The sequence below is a fragment of the Tamandua tetradactyla genome, chromosome 1, assembly GCF_023851605.1.
Source record: "Tamandua tetradactyla isolate mTamTet1 chromosome 1, mTamTet1.pri, whole genome shotgun sequence".
Lineage (NCBI taxonomy): Eukaryota > Metazoa > Chordata > Mammalia > Pilosa > Myrmecophagidae > Tamandua > Tamandua tetradactyla.
In genome coordinates, this window is record NC_135327.1 from 52,659,842 (window position 1) to 52,682,850 (window position 23,009).

A 23,009-nucleotide genomic window follows, 5' to 3' on the forward strand; every position below is an offset into this window, starting at 1 on the left:
GGGGCTTGACAATCAACAAGATCAAACAATCTTGGTGATTGGCAAGAAAATAGAGAATGAATGAAATGCTCCCTCTCTCCACATCTGTAATTCACACAAAGGAGATGGCATTATGTCAATACTATGAACGTGGGAATTCTTTTCCCAACTAAGGCAAATGGATCTTCCACATAAAGGAATATAATTACGAACAATACATAAACAGTATTTCTCCCACAAATTCCTCCTATACAGGGTCTCAAACTATTTTTGGTACCCAAAGTTACAAACATCCTGTTATAATGGTTCAATTGCATGGAAAATATCCAATTTAATTTCTCCGGCAAAACTAGAAAGCGCTAAATATAAGGAACTCATAAAACTGAAGCATAATTTTGTAATTCAATTATATTAGCAGTAATGAATTTTGAATTAAAGCCAGGGTATTATTATATGTTTCTAAACTCTAGTTAGAATTATTAGAATGAGTCTTGTTGCTATTTGCATGATAACATGCACTGATGGTGACATGAAAATCATGTTCATGAATTTATAGCCTAAAAAGGATTCCACAGAAAATGCAATGATGCCATTGCATAGTAACCAGACTGATTTTAACATACATTTGAAGAGGCTACATTTCGATTAGAAAGTCTACTAAAAATCATGATGGGTGTCATCAAGAAGAATGCAGAAGATTCCATTCTAACAACATTTATTTCTATGCTGCAGCTACTGAGGCTAAGCAATCATGACATTTGGCTATTCTAGCTTTCCACAAGGATTCTGCTACTAAAATAGACTCTATGAAATGAACATTCAACAATCCGCCAGTAATTGACTTCCACAGAGCATGTCACAGTACCTTTGCTACTTAAACATTTTCATATTAAACCAATCCTCAGGATATTCCCCAGAGTTCATGAGACAAAAAGATGGGGCTTCCGGCAATGAAAAGAAGTTCGTGTTGAGAAGAAACGGAGATTAATATGAAAGTTGATTTGAAATATGAAAGTCCCTCCTTGGCGAGCTGAGCCACCACTGACTCTCTAAATACATTAAAAAATACTCAAGTTTAATCTCTAAAGAGTTGGTCAGTAAGAAGGAAGAGGAGTTGCCAGAGGAGCTGAAGAAAAAAAGACACAGTCAGACTTTTCCTGTGAATAATACTTTTTCCTATCCAAGTCCCATAAAATCATCTTCAGGCTTATTCCATAAAAGTTTCAAATTCCCAGTGGCCCAAGAAACTTTCACCTACGATGGTTTATTAGCAAATTATCCTCAGAGAAAAAGTCTTTGAGACAGTAAATCCCTTCTTTTCCCTTCTGTGTTCCTAAAACATTATGAAATACATAAATAAGCATCTTGTTTGCCAAAACAGACCTAAGCTTCAATGCTTTAGATCAAAAGACCACAGCAGAATCTAAAAAGAAAACAGATCCCTGTTGCCTGACAAACAAATAATAATAATAATAATAATAATTATACATGCATAGACGCTTGGCTTTCAAAACATCACATTGGTGGTCCCTAAAATGATTGAGGCACTAATCGTTTAGTCAGAACCTACACAATCATAATCATAATAATAAACATGCTTCACAAAGGGCTTCATGTATAACATTTAACCTCACAACTCTAAGGAAAGAATGTCCCATTATGAGGAAACTGAGGCTTAGAATGCTGAAGAGATTCACCTGTGGGAACTCACTGACTAAGCGCAGAGCCAGAACCCAAACCCATATCTGCCTGATTTTGCAGCTGGTTTTCACAGCCAGCTTCTGCCCTTACCAATTCGAACTCTCATAGGAAAACCAGGTTAAAACAAAGAGTTCACCTAATATGTCCCCGTGCCTCTTATTCAAGGAATCCCTTTAACACCCTTAATTACGGAGCGTCTAGACTAACATCTAAGTAAGTAATTCCTAGGCAAGGATTCCAGTAAGTGTCGTTTCTGTTAGAAGTGGTTCCAGGGTGTGTCAGGAGTGGGAAGGTGAGCCAGGAAGGGATGGTAGAACATACAGAGTGGGTTTTCAAATCAGGTCCACTGTGGGTAACTGGGCTTCATCCCACTTGGGAGTTCTGAGAAATAACATACAACATACACCTTTGAGTCATCCCACCCCAGAGTGAGGAAGCTGCAGTATTTATCCCTCAGATCCTATGGGTCGGGGATGGGCGTGGTTTCCCACATACTTCGAGGCAGACACATGAGTGGCAAAGTGGGCTCTGGTGACCAGGAAAAGCAAAGGAATTCGGCCACTGGAATCCAGCTCATGTCCTCTGCAGTGGTATGGGCGAGGGTATGGGCAGGGCTGTGAGTCTGCTCTAGCTATTCATATCTTTAATAATGGTGAAGGAAATTCAGAAGGTGAAGGAAACGAGCGACCTAGTCATGGATCTCGTAGGCTATGGACGGGTGGGCTGCTCGAGCCAGGGAATAATCCCAGCCCTTGGAAGGCAAGCCTCACATGCATTTCGCTCTTCTCTAAGGGCATTTTAATTCTTGTTTCAGCCTTTGGGGGATGCTGTAGCATAGAAATGAACAGATTTCATCTTCTTAAGTTATAATGACATCATTGCACTAAGTCAATCAACTCTTTGGTATCCTACCCCAAGACAGTTCAGTGTCCTGCCTTTTAACAAAGAAGGTCAAAATTGATGTATCTGGGATACACTAGAGAAGTGTGTCCAAAAGAAGAAGTACTAAGTGATCATTAATGGAATGTGTGGTGCCCTGTGATTCTTTATGGAGGCCAGACTTTCTTTTTCTTTGTTTTTTTTTAATCAGAGAAGTTGTAGGTTTACAGAAAAATCATGCACAAAAAAATACAGATTCCCTTTACCCTATCCTATTATTAATGACTTGCATTAGTATGGTACGTGTTACAACTGATGAAAGAACATTTTTATAATTGTACTATAAACTATAGTCCATGGGTTACATTTGGGTCCACTATGTTATAGAGCCCTATTTCTAAAAATTATTTATTCTAGTAACATATATACAAGCTAAAATTTCACCTTTTAGCTACATTAAAAATATATCTTAATAAGAAATTTCTGTATTTTCTTACTGACATTTATGATGATTCATTCAAAATATTTTTCAACTCTGTACTCATACTGAAAATTGTCCTTGTGGCTTACTTAAATATTTAATTGAAGCTCACTTTTGAACTCTATATTGATATTCAAGGTTACCATAAGAGAAAGCTGTCCATAGTGGCCATTCATAGAAATTGAATCATCACTCTGTACAAGGATCCCAATAATGCTTTATGCAAAGTCATAGCATGGAACATAATGGCAGGAGGAGGGCATGCTAGAGTGCACTGAGTCCCTAGAAATGACAGCCGATACAGGGATGCATTTATGTGTATAATACTAATAGGTAAACAAAAAGGGTGGCCACTTGTTAAAGCACAAAGAATGAAAGGCAGAAGATAGATAAGAATAAAGTAGGAAACTACAGCCCCGATACCCACAGGTATCGAAATATAAAAGCAGATCTATGGGCCACCCAAACCACAAGGCGGAGGTGCGAGCACTAGGGGTGATACCGGAGCATCAGCTCGGCTCAGCAGAACTCCCCACACCCTCCACACCTGGAGCCGCCAAGCAAGCAACAGGATGCGCTAGCGCTAGCGCAGCTGGCAACTCCAGAAGAACAAGGAGCCCCACCTAACACCCAGTCCCCAAAACAGACTACCTATGGATTAAAACCCCAAATCAACAATTCTCATGGTGATGATGCTGATGCTGAATAAGACCTTAAATAATGCAAAAAATCAAAACAAAAGAAAAAGGTTGAAATGGAACTACACCAAACTTGTGTCACGAGTAAATTAAAAGTGAAGAAATTCAGACAAGCCATAGGCAGGAAGAAAGTATTCGCAATATCTGTAACAAATAAAGGATTAACATCTAGAATACAGAGAGAAGTCTCTACACAAGGACAAGGGATATAAGAAGGCAATTCATGAAAACAAAAACAGAAATGATCAATAAATGCATGAAAATAATACACTAGAATACTCGTTAATCAGACAAAGGCAAATTAAAACAAAGATATACAACCATTGCCTCAAATTGTGAAAAATTTAAATATTTCCTTATGGTATGTGTGGGGCATGAGGAAATAGTTCCTCTCATGTAAAACTAGTAGGTAAATTCTACTTCTGAGAATTTACCTTGGAGAAACCCTGACCAATATACCCAGAGTGGGATATACAAGGGTGACTAGTACTTTGTGTTATAGGATTGTTTGACACAGGTTAAAATTAGAAAGAGACAAACAAAACAAATGTCCATCAAGGGGAGTTCTTTATTAGTAAATAAAATTTGGCAATTGATTCTACGGGATATGACAGAGCAATTTAAAAGAACGATGTAGACCCACGTGTACGGACATGAGAAGTTCTCTAAGATACAATGTAAAGTGAAAAGCTGCGGAAAGATAAGTTTTATATAATCACATTTAGGGTCAAAATGCACATGAGCAAAACAAAATGAACTATCTCATTTTGCAGGTATAAATACATAAATAAAGTTCTTGAAAGATGCCGTGACACTGCTACCAGGAGTTAATTCTGAAGAGGACTAGAATTGGGGTCAACGGGGAGTTTAAACACCATTTAAACTGCTTTATTCTCTTACCACAAGGCATTATGCATTATCCATCAAATTAAAAATCAATAAAGTCTATAACTGAGTTCTAGGATTCCTTCGTTTAAAATGTTTGCTTCTACTACCATTCCTTTTTTCTTTCTTATGTGTTTCTCTCTCCCCCATTCCTCTCTCAGGCTTCTGTTTTAGCAATAGCAATACAAGGAATAAGGTTTAATGAACTATACTGAACTTCTTGGATCTGAACTAGTAGTGACTAGTTTTATTTTTATACCAGCTTTGGCACCGAAGCAGGGCATCAAGTTGCAAGGCAAAGGTCTACTTTGTTTCATATTCTAACAGGGCAGGCTTTGGTCAGCCCTTTAAACCTGGCCCTTTTTCTTCTTTACTCTTTCTTCTGACATCATAAAGGCAGATCCTTCTTGGAGTTAACGTGGTTTTCACAGCTAGCGCTTCCTGCGTCGGTATCTGCTGCCCATATGGCACAGCTCCAAAGAAAAATCAGGGCCTAATGCAGCCACCCTCTTAAATATTTAGTCTGTGCCGGGGCTCCTTGTCACCCACAACTCACAGATAAGCTTATCATCTTCCCATAATACGCACTTACATGAGAAAACACCACCGTAATTTAAAATCATATTCAGAGCTTCATTTTTATTAAGTGGAGTCAACAAGATTTACAGAACCAGCAATAAAGAAGGCAGAATTACTTTAAAAGCCTAGAACTGGTACAAACTATGAACATGTATCCCTTTAAATGTGGTGTTCATACTTCTCGGCTTCCATCAACCCCAAACACTCTTGCACTATTTCACCACAGCACATTTCTGCTACCTGAAAGGTAGGTGATAGCCCTGCTTATTAGCATTTAGATCCATTATCTGTGCTTTCTTTGCCACTTATCAGTTCTATGGTGACAAATCAAAGGAAGGGTTTAGGAAGACAACATATCATACTTGTCTATAGACAGCTGAAATCGGTGGCTCCGGTACCTGGTATATGATGTAACCGTGACAGTAGAGAGGACGTGGGTCAAGACGCTGAAAACTGTGAGAATGTTCTTCCAGCGCTATAAAAGGAAAGCTCTGCCACAACCCCTCCTTCCCCAGGGTTGCTTACGGTCACTCTGCTCACCGCTGAGCAGGCCAGGCTGCAGGTGACTGATTGCTAACCACAGTGCCTTGGCATAAACTTCATGGATGGAAGGAGGAGTGCGTTGGGAAGAAGCCCAAAGGGAGAAGAGAGGCAAGAAGAAATGACAGTATGAACATAATACCAAAGCACGTTTCCAAACTGGTGGAAAGCATGGTGTGTAAAATCAAAGGATAAAGCTAAGAGTGTCATATTTTGTCTCTGAGATATGAGGTCTGCAATACATGTGACAGATTCTTAAGACTTGTAGTCAGAAAAAAAAAATATTTTAAAGAGAGTGGCCCTCTAAGCAGCATGACGATTGTACTGTCCATCCATGTACCTTATGCAAAACCACCTCCTAAGAGCTTGGTGAGCTGTCCTGCACTTGCACAGACCATTTCTTCTAGCATACATCTACTTGAGGAGTCCATCTCTTCAAAGTAGATGGATGTACCACTCTTTCTGGTTCCAGAACTGGGCTTCAAGCCAGAAGAAAATGACAAACTTGGAAGCATGGAAGGCTTCATTTTTTTTTTCCTTAAATTCTCTCATCATTTGGATATTAAGATTTATGATCATTGGCTAAAAAATAAACTTCCAAACTATGATAGATGACCGAGGGGTGACTTAGGTTTAGAGAAGCAAGAAGTGAAATTTACCATCTCTTGGCTCGAACTGCAAGAGTTATACTCATGAAAAGAAAAGAAATAAGGAGATAAAATGAATGGCTCCCACACGATTTGTTTCAATTAGTCATAAATGGCTTTACAAGATTCTAAAGGGAAAATGGTTGGTGTAAAAGACTGAAAGAAATTTTCCTCCATCTGGAAATAAGCATGGGTCAAAATACTGGCTTCGCAGGACAGGACAGTCGCGTCAAAGAGTCTTGGGTCCTAAACCCTTTCTCCTTCACAAGCAAAGAAACCTTCATAATTGGTCTCAGGGGGGAGCTTAACTGAGTTGCCATGAATTATTAAAAACCCCCCAAATACTTTTTGTTGCTTTATAGAAGCTGGATTTACAAGTTGAAAAAAATCAAACTGACAGTTTGTCTCTAGTACAAATATCCACCCTTTAAAACTGCTCTAGGCATTTCAAATCCATCTTTCATGAATATGGCTTCAACAATCCTAAAAATAGTCTTTAGGAGGTGGGCGGGGTGAACCTAACCTCTTTCAAGGCATTGTTTTATACATAACAGCAGGAAACCCAACAGAATGTTGAAACCAAAGTGATTAGCACACCCAGTAATAAACATGAACACTGACGATGAAATCTCAGTCAAATACATTTTGACATCAGCTTGGGGTCTTAGACTTTAAGGCTATTTTTTCAAACTACTCAAAACAAAACAAAACAAAACTATTCAATAATATCCCCACATAAGTGGCCAGAGAGTGTCCAGGACGTACACACTAAAAAAAGTAACTCTGGGTCCACACCATGCGGCTGAAATCTGACTTTGGAATGAAGTGCTAACAGGTCCATCCAGGAGTGGCCCTGGAACCAGAGGTTACTTTCCAGCATGGGGAGAGCTTCCCCTAGCCTCACACCACATCTCATAGGTGAAACTGAGGTTTACCCAAAGGACAGGAGGCAAGACTGAAAGTTCCAGTAACTTTGGATAAAGAGACGTAATGTGGGGTTTTTAAGGCGCTAATAAGCCCTCACAATCTTGGTACCACTCCAGCAGATATTGGGGAGGTCCCAGATTGGTAGGTTATGGTTTGTATTTAGCACTCTCATTATGCCTACTCCATCTCTCCAAATACCAGAATGTAGAGGATCAAGGTATTCTGTATTCTTTGGCCTCCTAGGTTCAAGCGTATAACTGCAGTAGTGTCTCCGGAAATAATAACCACTTTCTAGGAGTATTCTTGCCTAACTGCCCATTAAACACTAAATTAATCTTATGATCTGCAGACATTCTACTTTTTAATAATTCAGTATAGAATCATCTCTATGGGTCTCAAAATAAATGAGATCCCAAATTCATGGTATTGTGGGCAGAAGGTTAATTCGACCAGAAATTCCTGAAAGACTGCAAGTATAGGCTAAAAGAATCTTATTCTTGATCTTCTAACGTGAACACATTATCAAGGGCAAACTCCTGTTGAAGCTGAGAGAGCCTCAGCATACAGCAAAGGGAAGAAGGGAGAGAAAGGAAAAGCCAAGGTTAAGATCAGCAGGGTCAAAAGCGATTTTCTCATTATTTTTCTCCACGTCGTATAGGTGGAGGCTTATGTCAGTAACACTAGCTAGTATTCTTTTAAATCAAATACAATTTATGTCTCCCTGTCTCGTCCTGACAAATAATATAAACAAAACTGAAAAATACCTAAGGCCCTGGGATTTAGTGAATTGAACAGTTCAGACTAGATGCCTTGAAAATCCGAAGATGTTGAATAGAATCTTTAAATAAATTACAAAGAGCCATTCGTGAAATATAGGTAAGATTTAAATAAAAAACTTTGCAAAGCAGCAGCCAGCTGAAAAATGTAAGAAAGACATATCTCATTTCTTACCTTATTTTGATCTGTCCAGTAAAAGAAAAATCCCTGAGGGTCAGTCCTCAAAATAATTGGAGTAACGATAGTAGAGTCCTAGAAATGTAAGGAAAAAAAAAACATGTATATCAACAGATATCACCGTAGAAAGTTCTACTTTGGAACCGACAAGTGAGAATGGTTAAGAATTCCTTCAAAGTTGCCAATTATTAAGAAAAATTATCAAAAAAGTTAGAGATGGGAATTTTAATGTCATGGGATTATTAGTTATATATCTGAGGTACTTTACCAATAATCAGAATATCTGTACATAACTCCTAAAGGAAAAAGCCAGTAAAGCATATATTTTTTAACTAAGACAAGCTTTTAAAGGCCCTGACATGTTTTCCACTAAAACGTTTTATTTAGTTATCCAAATGATTTTAACGTCAAACATTATTATGTCTTTTATATGATTAAAATTAATTAAGATATATGCTGGAGGATAATATTTTAATTACATTTGCTTTATAAAATGATTTTGAATTGTACCAAAGAGAGTAAGCATGGCATTTGGGCATTGCTGTTTCCAAGGTAACAGTAAATAAGGCCATTCCCTACATTTTTGGAAAGATATTATCCAAACTTGCTGTAAATTTAAATTTCACACGTTAAAATAAAACATCATAAGCAACTCGTCTTCCAAATTTAAAGCACGCATATTACAAAACAAAGACTGCATGTATTATAATTGTAATATTAAATATTTCTAAAACACGTGATCTCTTCTTTTGGCAATTTTTGGAAAAGCATACCATCTGTACAAGGAAACACATGTCACCGGATGTGGATTTTTCCATTGAAATACTTAGGCCTTTGCAGGAATTAAATTTTTACAGAGACATAAATACACCAAGTTATTTCACAAAACTATGGTGTGTCATATCCTGTAGCTTATCAAAAGGCTTTGCAATGAAAAGTAGACTTCAGTAGAGAATTTTGGAATTTGGGATTTTTTTCCTTGATGGGTAGTGCAATAATAATGGTTTAAGTTTACCCATTGAGATTTACGGTAAGAATTTGGTCCTGGAGACCATTTGCTTGGGTTCAAATTCCTGCCTGCCCCTTCCTGGTGCTTCATTGTCTATAACTGAAAATGCAATAAATGCAAAGGAAAAGAATAATATCTACCTCAGAGAGTTGCTGTGAGAAGTAAATAGGATAATTTGGATAAAGGATCTGGAACAATTGCTTGGCATATAAGTAGAAATCGGTTTCTGTAAACCTATGTTTAAAACCTGATTTGTTAAAAAAAAATGGAATGAATACGCATTTTGACATTCTTGGTTGACATGTGAATGAAAATTATCTTTTACAAGGATTGTGCTATTTTGTGGAACTTGGGCTGAAATTTTTAAATTTCAAAAGTACTGTTTTGTTTGTTGTTGTTGTTGTTTGTATGCTGTATGGCAGGGTCACAGTTCATTATTTTTCCACGTGAGTATCTTGTTATTGCAGCACCATTTGTTGAATTTTTGTTTGTTTATTTTTGTTTGTTTTGCCTGTTTGGTTTTTGGGGGGAAGTGCATGGATGGGGAATTGAACCCAGGTCTCCCGCATGGCAGGCGAGAATTCTACCACTGAACTACCCTTGCAACCCTCCAGAAGTACTTTTAATAAATGTCAAAAAAAAAATCTAGAAATAAATTTGATGTTATAAATGAAAGTGTAATTTTCAAATATTTTATATTTCTATAAGATTACATGCATAAAAGCTCATAGCAATATTTTCAATATATCATAGCAATATTTTCAGTCCCATCCTGTCACCTACTTTTCTAGAAGTAGGCAAATAAAAGCTTCTGACAGGCTGCACACGGCACACTTCCTCACTTCAGGAGAATTTGGAATTAAATCTGTAGCTGTAATTATCATTCTCAAACAACTTCTTTTTCTTTTAAGAAATGTCTGACAAATTGTAACTGAAATTTTGGTGGCCATTCACTGCAATAATCTCGGACAACGAAATATTTAAGTTAGCAAAGCAAATCTGCTCGAATGTATATTTGGAACACTGCTTCATCTGTCTCAGATACTGCTATTTCAAGCTTATTCCTTCTCCTCCCTCAAAAATTAAAGCTCCAGGGTGTGTCATGGTGGCTCAGCAGGCAGAGTTCTCACCTGCCATGCCAGAGACCCAGGTTCAATTCCCAGTGCCTGAACATGCAAAAAAAAAAAAAAAATTAAAGTCCCTTTGTTCAATATTTTCTTGACTCACTCTTTGGGGCACAGTTCCTCTGTTAAATGATCATTTATCTTGGCTCCTTACCTGCTTCTTCCATAATAATCTAGAACATTCCGAGATCAGCTGAAACTTGGCATCTTACTATACAAGGCAGAATTTGACCAAGAAATACAGGAATAACCATTTTCAATTCCACCTGCTTTTTTCTCCCCATTTCCCACAAAACTGCAAATGTCTATATTCTCCCCATACCAAAGTAGCCGTTCAACCTGGATCACAAATATTCTCATTGTCAGAACATATGCCCTGGTTTAAAGTTTGAAAAACATGGCCATCATTGATTTCTAAGGGAACTGCAGATGGATCGTGCCTCTTGGAGCATTTTACTGCACGGTCCTGGAGACAACTCCCAGAGGCACTCATTCTTATTCTTTATCTCTCCAACAATATCTACGAGATACATACTCCATAAATTGGAATTTTTCAACCTTTACAAAGCATCAGATTCCCAGGAGCGTTTTTTAAAACACAGATTGCTGGGCCCTTCCCCAGAGTTTCTGATTCTCTGGGCCTGGGACCTGAGAATCTGCATTTCTAACAGCTTTCAGGGATGCAACACTGCTTGTGTGGGAGCCCACAATTTCTACAACTGCTGACATCAACCTACTTGGGCCAGGCCTGTGGGGCTCCAGTGAGCTGAAGATGGGAGCAAACCTATGTCCAGTGGGCATGTTGTCTCTAAGAATTCAACTTTAATCAACTTACTTAAGGCTATAAAGTATTTTTCCAATAAACCTCTGCCTTGAAGAAGAGAACACCAATAAATATGCCCGTCTTAGTTTAGTAATCATGGACAGTGCATAGTAAATTCCCATTTGCTCTCTATTTGATAGAAACAATTTCACTTACTCTCCTCCCTGTAACACAAACGCTTGAGACCAATAGAAAGATATAAGAAGCTGTTCTGCCTTTAGTTTCCATGAAGTCCCCTGGAAACCTTCCGGCCAAATAAAGGATAGTGAAGGAACAAAGTCAAGGGATGCCACAAAATCGCAACACCCAAAAGAATGAGAAACATTTCAACAAGGAAAAGAGTCATTGTAACTAACTTTAATGTGACAAAGTCTCAAAGTTCCTTATTATAATGATTTACTCATCAATGCATTGCTATAAAACAATAACAAATCCTTCAGGAATTAAGAGTATAGCACGGAGACACTAATGATCCAAACTCCCTTCTGATTCCATAATTTTCTCTACAAAATCCCTGAGAGAATAACCGATGCATTCTGAACATCTACTCTAATCTAATCACTGTAGTATGTTCTTTACAGAGATTTTCTCCTTTAACATGAGAGTAATGCTTTTATTATCACCACTTCAGATTTAAAAAAAAAAAAAATTGACTGAGGCTTGTTCTAAAAATCCTGCCCAAGGAAACTCAGCTAAACAGCAAAGGAAGTGGGAAATTAAACCTTGAGGACCCATGCTCTATATCAGTGCTTTCCAAGCCTTTTCTGCATCATTGTCCCACTAAAGAGTCTTTTTAGACATTTATTTTCCTAATTGCCCTCAGTGAAATTGTGAAACCACAGAAATTCTACACGTCTGTTTATGTCTGTGCTTGACACATTAAAAGGAGTGAGAGATACTTCCCACCAAGAACAACAACTTTCCTCGGAGGGGAAAGCGCCCCATGGAGAATGCAAGCAGTGGATCTGTGCTGGCCACACAGGGACCACTGGCCACACAGGGCCATGAGCATGTGAAGTGTGGCCACTGAAACTGAGATATGCTCTAGGAGTTCAAAGACTTAGAATGAAAAAAAGGAAAATATTTCCTTAATGTTTAATATTGATCACACGTCCAAAAGGATATATTGGCTTAACTAAAATGCATTATTGAAATTAACCTCACCTGTTTCTTTTTTCCTTCTTTTCATGTGGCTACTGAAAAACTTGGAATTTCCTATGTGGCTCACATATTTCTACTGGGCAGAGTAACACCTTTATAGGAATACGCCTTAATAACGAAGAATTCTTCCTCCAAAAGCAAGCCAGACATCTCATCTGACCATTCTAGTTAAAAGTTGTGTTTTGTTTGTTTGTTGCATATGTGTAGCCAGCATCTGTCTCCCACAGTTCTAATTTTAACATCGAAACAGCACAGAATAAATCGAGTTTCTTCTCTACTCAGTCCTTCAAATATCTAAACAGAACCATGAGGCTGCAACCTGGGAGGGACACTTTACCAGGTTCCTCAACCACCCGCAGTCTAACCCTAAGCCTCAAAGCTAATACCTAGCACACTCCTCAGTCCTCCACTGTCAGAAAGTCACTCGGCCGAGGTTCACCACAACCATAGCCCATGGCGAGTCTCATATCCCTACATTATTGCAAGAGAGCACGTGGGATGGGAGACATGCACACAAAAAGTAACCAATGTTACAGAGTCAACAAGGAAAAATAACAAATGCCTAAGACTTGCATCAGGAAGCAATGGAGCCAAATTTGAAAATGTACACACTGTGGGGAAAACAGCACAGTGAAAGGAGAAAGAATTCTAAGGGTTAGAGAAAAATCAGATGTGATGCCCATCAAATGTCAGCAAGGCAGCCCTGACTAAGCAATAGACAATAAGGGCATAATACTAAGGGCAGCCTGAGATGCAAAGCTAGCATGTTAGCTTCAGATCAGTGATGTCAAACTTGCATGTGCATCAGTGTTGATGAGAATTTTCTTTCAGGGATGTATCCAGTCTGAACGTTTCCAAAAGTAAAGGAAAGCAAAAGGAGTAAGAAGGTTCAGCTTAAGAGGATGTGAAGTGTCAGAGACACGCCATTGAGATTCTTGTCTTTTATTGATGAGTATAAGAATACCTTTTAATACAATAGAGGAGAAAAAAACTGAACACATGGTTCTTCAAATACCATGTAAGTTACTTCAGATCCTGTGCTCAGGTTTCAAACGAAAGCCCAGAAGCCCAATCTTCCAAGGCTCTCATTGCTTAGTGGGGGCAACAAATGAGTAAATCAATAATCTCAATAATCAAGATACTGGTTATAGATCAATAACCAAGATATAGCAATATAGCACTAGTGTTAATGAAGTGGTATCTCATGGTTTTGATTTGAATTTTCCTGATGACTAATGATGTTCACCATCTTTTTATTTGCTTTCTGGCCATTTGCATGTATGGATGCATGTGTATTTGTGTGTACTTGTGTGTGCGTGTGTGAGTGAGTTGAAGTGGCCCAGAACTTTTAGAAACAGTTAAGTAATATCATATTTCTACATTAAAATTTAAATCCTTTTAATGCAGTGGTTCTCAACCAGAGGCAATTTTGCACTCAGTGAGCAACTGACAACATCAGGAGACAACTTTGGTTGCCATGATTAGGGTTTTGCTATTGGCATCTAGTGAGCAGAAGCCAGCCAGGCTGCTGAACATCCTACAATGCCAACAAAGAATTACTTGGCCCCAAATGTCAATAGAGCTGATGTTGAGAAACTCAGCTTTGGTGGCTTCCTGTTGACTTTATGTTAAGTCTACAATCTTGCAGTAACCTTGCAATGTACATGCAGTCGCTGGCCACCCCACCAACATACCTGAGCTACACTCTCCGTTGGTTTATTCTGCTTCTGCTGCTCATTCAGTCTTTCCAAGTTTCCAGGCAACCTCCCTCCTGGACTTCACATACATGCTATTCTCCCAAATGGACACACTCCCTCATGTCTGTCTAAGTCCTACTTAGTACCCACGTTTCCCATAAGTAGAGTTTCCCCCAGCGAAATCTTCCCCATCTCTTATACTTGAACTTTTTTTCCTGTGGCACTTACCATAGTTAAAATGAAATCTCCATACCATGACTTGTTAAGCAACTCTCTATCCCAGTAGAATAGAGACTGCATGAGGGCAGGAACCAAATCATTTGTCACCCTTATATCCAGGGCAGTAGCAAAACATCTAGCTCATAAGAGGCATCAACACACTGGTAATGTATGAATTTGGGCTGAATGAGTGAATGGAAGGAAAGATTCACTGGAAAATCAAGACCAAGCTGAAAAATACCAACTGGGTTTGGCCCCTAACAGGTTGATGGTGGCCTTGGTGAGAGACATTTCAAAGCAGTGCCAAGTGCAGACTACAGCTTTGGAGGGCTGAGGAGTGAAAGGGGGGTTGTGGGTAGGTGAATGTAAGCTACACTTTCATTTGGGGTGGAAGGAGATGGAGGAAGGAGAGGGCAGTAATTCAAGGAGGAAAGGGGGTGGGGGTCATTGTGTTAGTTTCATTTGGGTCTATGACTGAAAGGCATACCAATGTGTTCTTAGAAAATTTTCAACAGAAAGGAAACTTTCACAGATACTGTCAAAGGGGGCATCTAAAAATGAAGCCAAGACCCAGAGAAGCCAGGAAGGATGGACTCCAGAACTTGAACAGAGGAGGTGCGGAGCTTTTCCAGGGACAGGAGAGAAGGGGGGAGAATGGAGGAGGTGCATTCCCATTCAGCTAGGAATGGGAAGGGTGGGAACTTAAGAACATTGTCCCATCAGCTTCCATTTCCTCTGTTAGGAGGGAATAATGGAGGGAGAGGCTTTATCAGAAATAATACTTTTAAACTTAGAACCTTTACAGTTTACTTATTTTAGTAATAAAGCTCACAGACAATGTATTCATTTTTCTCTTTTCTCTTATTGTGATAGGATATTTTCACAGCAATCAAGCTATTGTCTGTCACTCCCAACATGTCAGAATTCCTTCAAGGGCAAATTTCATGGCTATATTTTGATCTACGTATGAGCACATGTTCAGAAAACCAAACCCACTGGTAACATTCAGAACAAGAGATGGAACTGCATTATAATTTTTAACAAATACTGAATCTCAATTTGGGACACACTCAACCTTACATCATATTAGACCTTACAGGAAATCAGCACAGTGATAGGAGTAATGTCAAAATCAACATTTTCCTTCTTGAACACACATGGATAAAACCTATCTAAGAAAGCCTCAAATCCCCTTAAGACTCTGGGGGATTTGGGGTGGGATGGAAGGGCCTGGAGCAGGGCTTTCCACCCAGTGCCATAGGCAGGTGTATCTTGAAGGTCACCCAAGAGCCGGGTAGAACCCCACAGCTGCCTCAGGGCTGCACACTCTCGTGGCTGAACCCACTGTGAGCCAGACGTACAGCTGACCATTCCTTCTTTCCACAACATTCCTACAGGGTGCCAGGCCTAGACTGTACTCTAGAGAAAGAAGACAAATAATAAAAAGCTTCCTCAAGAAGCCCTGGTCCACTTGTAATACAGACAAGGGAAATCTGTACCCACCTCCCTGCCCTATTAATCTAGATCTGGTCTCTCTTTAACAGTCCCTTGAATTCCAAGCCATTCTGAGTATTGCCTGGGACAGGGAAATTATCCTGTATACTTCCTTCAAGAGGACCATTCTCTCACTTGTACACCATCAACAATTTCCATGGGAAGCCACGGGAATCCAGAAAAAGAAAACATTTGCAAGAGTGCTGTGAATAGAAAAAGGGGGAGAGGCACATGTAATGAGACTTGCTGGATACAAAAGTGTCACTTATTAGGCAATAAAAAAAAATTCACCTATGCTTTACCACCATTCCTGAATATCTATCTTGCCATGTGCAAGTTTCCTCACGTGGCTGACTTCTGTAGAACATTAGGAAGGATTCTTGAGCAGATGCTGGCTCTACATGTGAATGCAGCAGTGAAGTTTTTCTATGTTCCCATGCCTTACACAGTGTAGACAGAAATGGACCTTGTATATCCACTATTAAAAAAAAATAGCTATTTTGAGTGCACTAGCCAAAAGGGATGAGTATGCGAAAATCTAGGCTTCATTTGTATGAATCCTAAAGTCAGGGAGGTTTTTTGCAAAAGTCAATGGATCTCTTTCAATTTGGATTCAGTTGGACTCTATCAAAAGTCTTTTGTTACCAAAACAGGATGCTAAAGGGATCCTATTGGGGGTGCCATGGTAGCCAGGAAAGGGCCCTGAATGTAATGAGAAGACCAAGTTTTATATTGACCCTAGCTCTGACTAGTTGCCTGTCCTTGGGTATAACAACTCACTGACCTCAGTGTAATTCTATGAAAATGGGAATCATGCTTGCATTTTTCCTACTGCTGAAAGTTGTTTTGAAAGAATGGAAATGAATGTAACTAATTTTCAAATAAGTATATGATTCTGTCAAAACACTGTCTTAAAAGTTTAAGTGCCTGTCATTAAGAGTCACTATTGATACTGAACTCTGGGGAAAACCCCTTCTTTTTTTAACAAATTCTCAAATATAGTATTGAAAATTACATTTGATGTCTAGTTATTGCACATTATATTTGAAAGACATAAAGTCCTAGAACCAAAAAGGGCCATATCAGGCCGGGCTCAATGCAGGAAACACAATTCTCCTTAAAAGAAAATAAATCACTGAACAGAACTGTAGCAAAGGCTGGAGAAGTAGGCTTCCAATCAACCTCCAGAAGTGACCCCCAGAGAGCCATAGCAATAGAGAGATATTACTTCAGAAAGACAAGAAATCGAGAAAGAACCATTGGGGCAAAAAGAACATTAACTTAGCCGATATCAAGGGACGATAAAGCAGAAAACAAGGAAGAGCCACTGTCACCATGACCTCTGTGCACCATGATCCTGGATACTGAGCCCTAAAGCACCAATTCAGAAGATGCCACATCTCACATACCTATAGAAAACCAAAAGGTGCAGAAAGATGGCCTCCTTTACATGCTAGCCCTCCAAATCTCATATGAGTGCTGCTATGTATGGAACCTTAGCTGCAAGGGAGTCTGATAAACATAGCTTTAGATACCTAGGTTCTATTACATATAACAGGATTTGGGAATGGATGCTGAATAGAACTCAACCCTATCCGAGGTTACACACCAGAGAAAGCATAAGGTCAGCACTCTTCTTTTTTTTTATTAATTTGTATTCTACTACACCAGTTGCTGCTTGCTTTGTGGTCTTCCAGCTTCTTTTATAAGCTTCTTCTATAAAGTGAATCAAAATTAGCCTTCCCTTGCCTATTTCGTTGATAAGTTTCAAAGATAAATTGATTTTTTAAAGGACAAACTATTATACCCTCTTAACCTTCAAGAAATAAATGCTATTGGTTGATATCCACCAGGTCTAGTTCATGTAAAAGTGTTTCCTTTGCTAACTAATTCATTTTTCCCTGAACGTGCTCATAAAAGTTCAATGCAATAAAAAGAAATAAAACATTAATCAGACATTGACAGCTGAAAGAGCTCTTCAAATGAAAAAACGGATGTAGGAAGTTTTTAATTTAGCTTTAATACTAAATACTTATCTCATATAATACTATGTTTTGCCATTTATAATAATTTATTTCTTGATAAATGTATAGATTTATTCAATATCAATGAATGCACATAACTAAGCTTTTTTTTTCAAAATACAGATTAAAATTAAAACTTCCAAAATTTAACATATGAAGATCATAAAATCAGATAACAGACCTTAAAGAAATCTTCTTTACTGGGAACCAGAGAGAAGCTTAAAAAGCCTAACCTTCCATTACATCACATTTCAGTTACTTTTTCATGGAAATTGATGGCTTCGTTTGGACCATATGTGCAACTGACCTCAGAAATGTCTCCAGTTTCTTCTGCAAATACATGGAGCACGTGGTTCTGATTGGGATAAGACACAGGGTAGACAGGGGGAAAGGGGAAAACTGTGGAATCTGAGCAGATGGAATTTATGATACTATCAGAAAGGCTGCATGAACCTGACATTAGCTCTGATGAAAAGAAAAGTTTTAAGTTACCAAAGAATTCTTATTTTTAATCTAAGCAGATAGCTATAAGATTAGCCAACGATTCAGAATCAATCCCAGTCCATTTTTCCACTGGCATTTGTTGGTTACAAGCACATGAAATAACTCTGATAAGGAAACATTTAACAACCCTTACTAAGTTCAACATACAATAAAGCACTGCAGGTAAATATCATTTGACCCTATACAATTGATAGGCTAAACTTTCAAAGGAAGTATCGGAGATATGCTAATAGCCAGAGTAAATTACTCTAATGCACCACAGGTAAAAAGTATCAATGTCAGGTAGGATGAGTGAGAAAACCTATGAGAGAAAAATAAATTCCAGCAGCTAGCCCTGTATCAATCTGCTTTGCTAGGTCAGTAACAGCCTGCAGGCATAGCATTTCCTTGTTGAATTACCAGTGCTGTTTAATGCTTCCTCCTTCCAGGCTTTTATCACACCTGCTGCACTTCCGAGGCTTCACCTCCGGCCAGCTAAGAGCCTAATCAAGGACCATCTAAACCAAAGATAAGTTACTTCTGCTATGATCGTTCAGGAGGGTCAAATCAGCAATAATAAAACTACGCTTATGCAGGCTGAAGGGGTTTGCACTTGTTCTCATTCAAAATAAAAATAGTTTTATTAGCTCAAAAGCAGGCAAAAACAATCTCTGGGGTAAGGAGTAAGGATGGTGGGCACGCCTGGGGAGAGGTGTAGTGACCCAAAGAGGACAGCAGGGCCCTTTGAGGGCCAGCACTGCTCTATTTCTTGATCTGGGGCCAGTTCCTTGGGAATATTCAGTCTGTGAAAATCAATGCAGCTGGACATACAATTTGTGAGTTTTTCTGTATGCCCGTTACACTCCAATAAAAAGCTAAAAAATAGCTTTATTGACTCAGAAAAGGTTGCATTCTCACCCTTAGATTACAGCGATTATCACCTATCAATGAGAAAATTCACAAAGCTCATTGGACATGAAAAATAGATACATCTGGGCATAATGAGGTGGTACTTCAGGGGGACCCACTAGCCTTCCAGTCAGAAAATCCACCTCGCACTCCCGGGCCCCTCATCAGCATCTACCAGAACCAGCGAGAGTTACTACCCCTCTTCCCCACAGCCTTTTCTAGAATGAACACCGCTGGGTCCCCTCCTCATAAAACCTTGCCCTCTGCCCCTCCTTCACTCTTGCCAGTGTTTTCATCATTTTGGAAATTTTAAGTGCAGATTCTACATAATGCAAAAGTTCTAACTGAGCTTCGTGTAGGCTGCTGGGAAATGTGCTAAAATCTGGCATTTAAAAAAAAAACCTGCTTTAGCTATGTGTGTGTGTGAATTGGAGACAGGCAGCGAATGAAGGGAGAGTTACTTGGATTTGAATTGTTTCAAATCCATAAGGCATTAGTGCAAATTCAGACTTCTGAGCTTTTTCAGCCTTCTTCATAAACAACTTAACCACTTCTGCAATCATGGCTTGTGAATGTTAGATTATACTTGTGAGACAGAATGTACAATGTGCATGTATTATATATATATATATATACATATATATACATATATATGTATATATATATGGATTTAAATAAAAATAAAACTTTGAGATGCTTAAAAATTCTCTTGCTTTAAAGAATGGGTCCTGTTTTGGACAAGATGAAATAGGTATGAAATGGTGTTTTATGTTCAGAGTGGTAATTTGCCTAAATTCTCACAGCTGGCTGGCAAGAGAACTGGCAGGTAAACCCAGGACTTCAGACTTCTTCTAACTCTAGTTGAGTTCTAGTTCTCTTTTACCTTCAACATAGACAGACTCACGAAGATGCACATAAATAGCCAGATAACTCTAATCTAAAACTAACTCTATTCTCCAAAGGGGTGGGGTAGTGGGAGCAACCCTAAGGAATCCGGGGTCAGTTAGCCCACAGAACAACGTGGAGACCAAGAGAGCTATAGAACTTTCAGGAGAGTTAAGTGCATTCCAGATGACTTGATTCCAGGGTACAGTCTGGATTTTCCCCTAAATATGACATGTGCCTACATTTGCATTTGGTCCTCTATCCTCCCTGCAGGGATTCTCCAGAAACTGTCTTCTGGAACAGTAACCTTTTCACCTCCTTCTTTGGGTGCTGCCTGACTAGGGGCCTCACTCTCACCCTCATTGCATCACTGTTTGTTTCCTTCAGAGCTTGTAATCTCTCTCTCACTGCTGTTCTTGATGATTTTCTGTCTCCTCCACTTAGCATGTAAGATCTTGGAGAGTAGAGATTTTGTCAGCTTTCTTCACCACCCAGGATCTAGTCCAGCTGAGTAGCAGGTGGGCAAGAAATATTTATCATATAAATGTGCATAATAAAAATCCTCTACCTGGATCTATGAATATGCACATAAAATGTCACTTTCCACGGTGACATTGGACATTTTTGTTTCCAAAAAGAAATTCTGGAGAATTATTTAACACACGGTTGAAAGATTCAGGAACTGTAAAGAAGTAGAGCTTAAGCTGAAATTCTCTTTTATTTTTATTTTTCTGCCAAGTCTCTTTCTCTTCGTTCTGCCACTCACTTTCTCTCTTCACGACATTAGTTCTCTGTTGGAGGCACCTTGGATGGGCAAGTCTGTTTTATTTGTGGTTGAACTGCATTTGCATTTTTTTCCTTGACACAAATAAAGCATTTAATATGCGTCTGATTTTATTGTTTAGATGCTATTCCATTTACAAAAACATCTAGTCCCATTAGACTAAGACAGAAAGGAGAAAAGTATAAAGTCTACAGTAAAAGGATGTCTGTTTACGAGCTTGCCTACAGCATTTAATAATTGGCATTAGCTTTCAAGGAAGCTATGGCTCATACTCCAAATTCTGCCTGCACCTCCAACTGGACAAAATATAGACACAGCTGCACTCAGCTAAGTAATTGGATTCACTACCTGAAATATTTAAATTGTTTTCAGAAAATGGCTTAAGGAGATTAAAGAAAAATACCCTGGAGGATAACAGGCTATAATTTACTAGGTGGAAAATCTTTTCAGCAAAAAGAACTCCTCATTCTCCTATAATTCCTCCTGATTAAGCGGTGTCTTAGTCATTTAGATCCAAATTTTCTTAGATCCTGGCAGCTCAGGTTTATTCTAGCAGCTACCCTTATCAAACATTTTGAATGACACCCAAGATAAAATTGATACACTGAAGTCCTTCATCCAAAAATGTGCACGTTTTCGGAGGGCTTTAGTCTAATGTAACCGTCTTTGAAAGCAATAAGGGGAGGGGGATCCACTTGCGATTCTAGAGTCCGGAGTTCATGTGAAGCATTGGAGACCCCAAGAATGAGGTCTCCAGACCCTACCTGTTAAACGGCAGGTAAATCAAGGGGAGCACGTGTGTTAACGAATCTATTTAGAGCTGAAGACTCTATCCAGCCAGGCTCAGGTCTTTAAAACTAGCCCTCACCCGGATGCCTGCAGGCCCACAGAGCCCTCCTAGACCCCTGAACCCCTTCGGTCCTCTAGCCTTTCCCAGGTGTGTCCTCTGCCGCCCGCCTCAAGTCCCCGCACTCCGGAGCCAGGCGCAGAAGTTTAGTATCAACGACCACCTGTCGGCCGGACCGCTGTGCCCTCTGCCCTGTGGGTTCCCATGAAATTGCTAGGTGGGCTAGGAACCACTAAACAGCTTAGGATTTGGGTCTGTTCCTTCTAGGAAGAGGGCGGAGGAGGAAAAGGGGGTCTCCGTCGGCGGACAGAGAGGGGCGCGTCTCGCTCACGGCCGGGAGCTTTCCAGCTGGTCCCAACTCCACACACTCCCCACTTTGCAAACTCTCCGGACCAGACGCGACGCAAAGCCCGGCCCTCGGGCTCTATTCGCCCAGAGGATTTAAGAGCACACAGGAGGAGTGATTCTCAGACCCTTTCCAGCATGGCAACTACTAAACCCTGAGGACACAGGAGCGCGCCCAAAGCCCCTGCCCTTTGCCACCAGCCTCGGCACATGCCCACCTGCGTCCCCTGAGGCCGCCCCTGCGGGCTCCGAGTGCGACCATTGCATAACGTGCCCCTCGCCCCACCCCCAGGCCGCGCGCCCTGCCGCGTGCCGGGACCAGCGCCCCGAGCCGGGCCGCCCCAATACTTACATCATCCCACTTGACGAATTTGATGCCCTTCTTGAGGCTGTCGGACACGCACACGGGCTTGAGTTGCAAGGCGTGCACCCCGGGCTGAGCCCCGGCCATCTGGTCTCATCGGGGCTCCGGGCGGCCCGGGCGAGTGCGGCAGGAACGGGGTGTGGGGCGCGGGGCGCCGGGCGCGGGCTCCTCTCTCTGCTCCCGAGGCGCTCCACTCTGCTCCCCCGCCAGCCTCCCCCGGCCTCCCGGCCGCCGCACCTCCCTCGGGCGCCGCTCAGCAGGCGGGGCGCGCGGGGGCGCAGCTCCGGGCCATGCCCCGGGCGGGACTAGGGGTCGGGAGCCCGCGGTGGATGCGGAGCCTCGGAAGGCGAAGGGAAGCCGAGTCGCGCAGCCGAGACTGCCAGCCGCTGCCGCCCGATCCTGCTCCGCCGCCGCCGCCGCCTCCAAGCGCACCATTCAGCACATCCTCTATTCGCCGAGGGAAAGAGCGAGTGACACACGCTCCGAGCCCCCCTCCCCCGCCCTGCTTCTTCCCCTCCTCCTTCCCCTTCCCACCCCCCCCCCCTCCTCGCCACCCTCGCTCGCTCTGTCC

At 40.6% G+C, this 23,009-nt stretch overlaps 1 protein-coding gene and 1 long non-coding RNA gene across 5 annotated transcripts in view; one reads left to right on the forward strand and one right to left on the reverse strand.

Moving 5' to 3' along the window:
- The window catches only part of PLCB1 (phospholipase C beta 1), a 706,046-nt gene extending 683,421 nt beyond the window's left edge, over nucleotides 1-22,625 (reverse strand). Inside the window, exons 1-2 of one of the 3 annotated variants that reach the window (XM_077115662.1) lie at nucleotides 22,427-22,625; nucleotides 8,268-8,345 (exon numbers count right to left, since the gene is read on the reverse strand). In XM_077115662.1, coding sequence (XP_076971777.1) covers nucleotides 8,268-8,345; nucleotides 22,427-22,525 — 177 coding nt within the window. In that variant the 5' untranslated portion in view covers nucleotides 22,526-22,625. Of the gene's footprint in view, nucleotides 1-8,267; nucleotides 8,346-22,426 lie in introns of those variants that run through there. The other 2 variants (XM_077115670.1, XM_077115679.1) reach the window with 2 other exon arrangements.
- On the forward strand, nucleotides 1,660-18,906 carry LOC143646596 (uncharacterized). 2 transcript variants are annotated; one of them, XR_013157548.1, is made up of 4 exons: nucleotides 1,660-1,893; nucleotides 14,805-14,918; nucleotides 15,177-15,301; nucleotides 18,754-18,906. It is a non-coding gene; the product is annotated as an uncharacterized LOC143646596 (long non-coding RNA). The 2 variants fall into 2 exon arrangements; XR_013157549.1 differs by lacking the exon at nucleotides 15,177-15,301 and having other exon boundaries at nucleotides 1,661-1,893.
- Nucleotides 22,626-23,009: the final 384 nt, after the last annotated feature.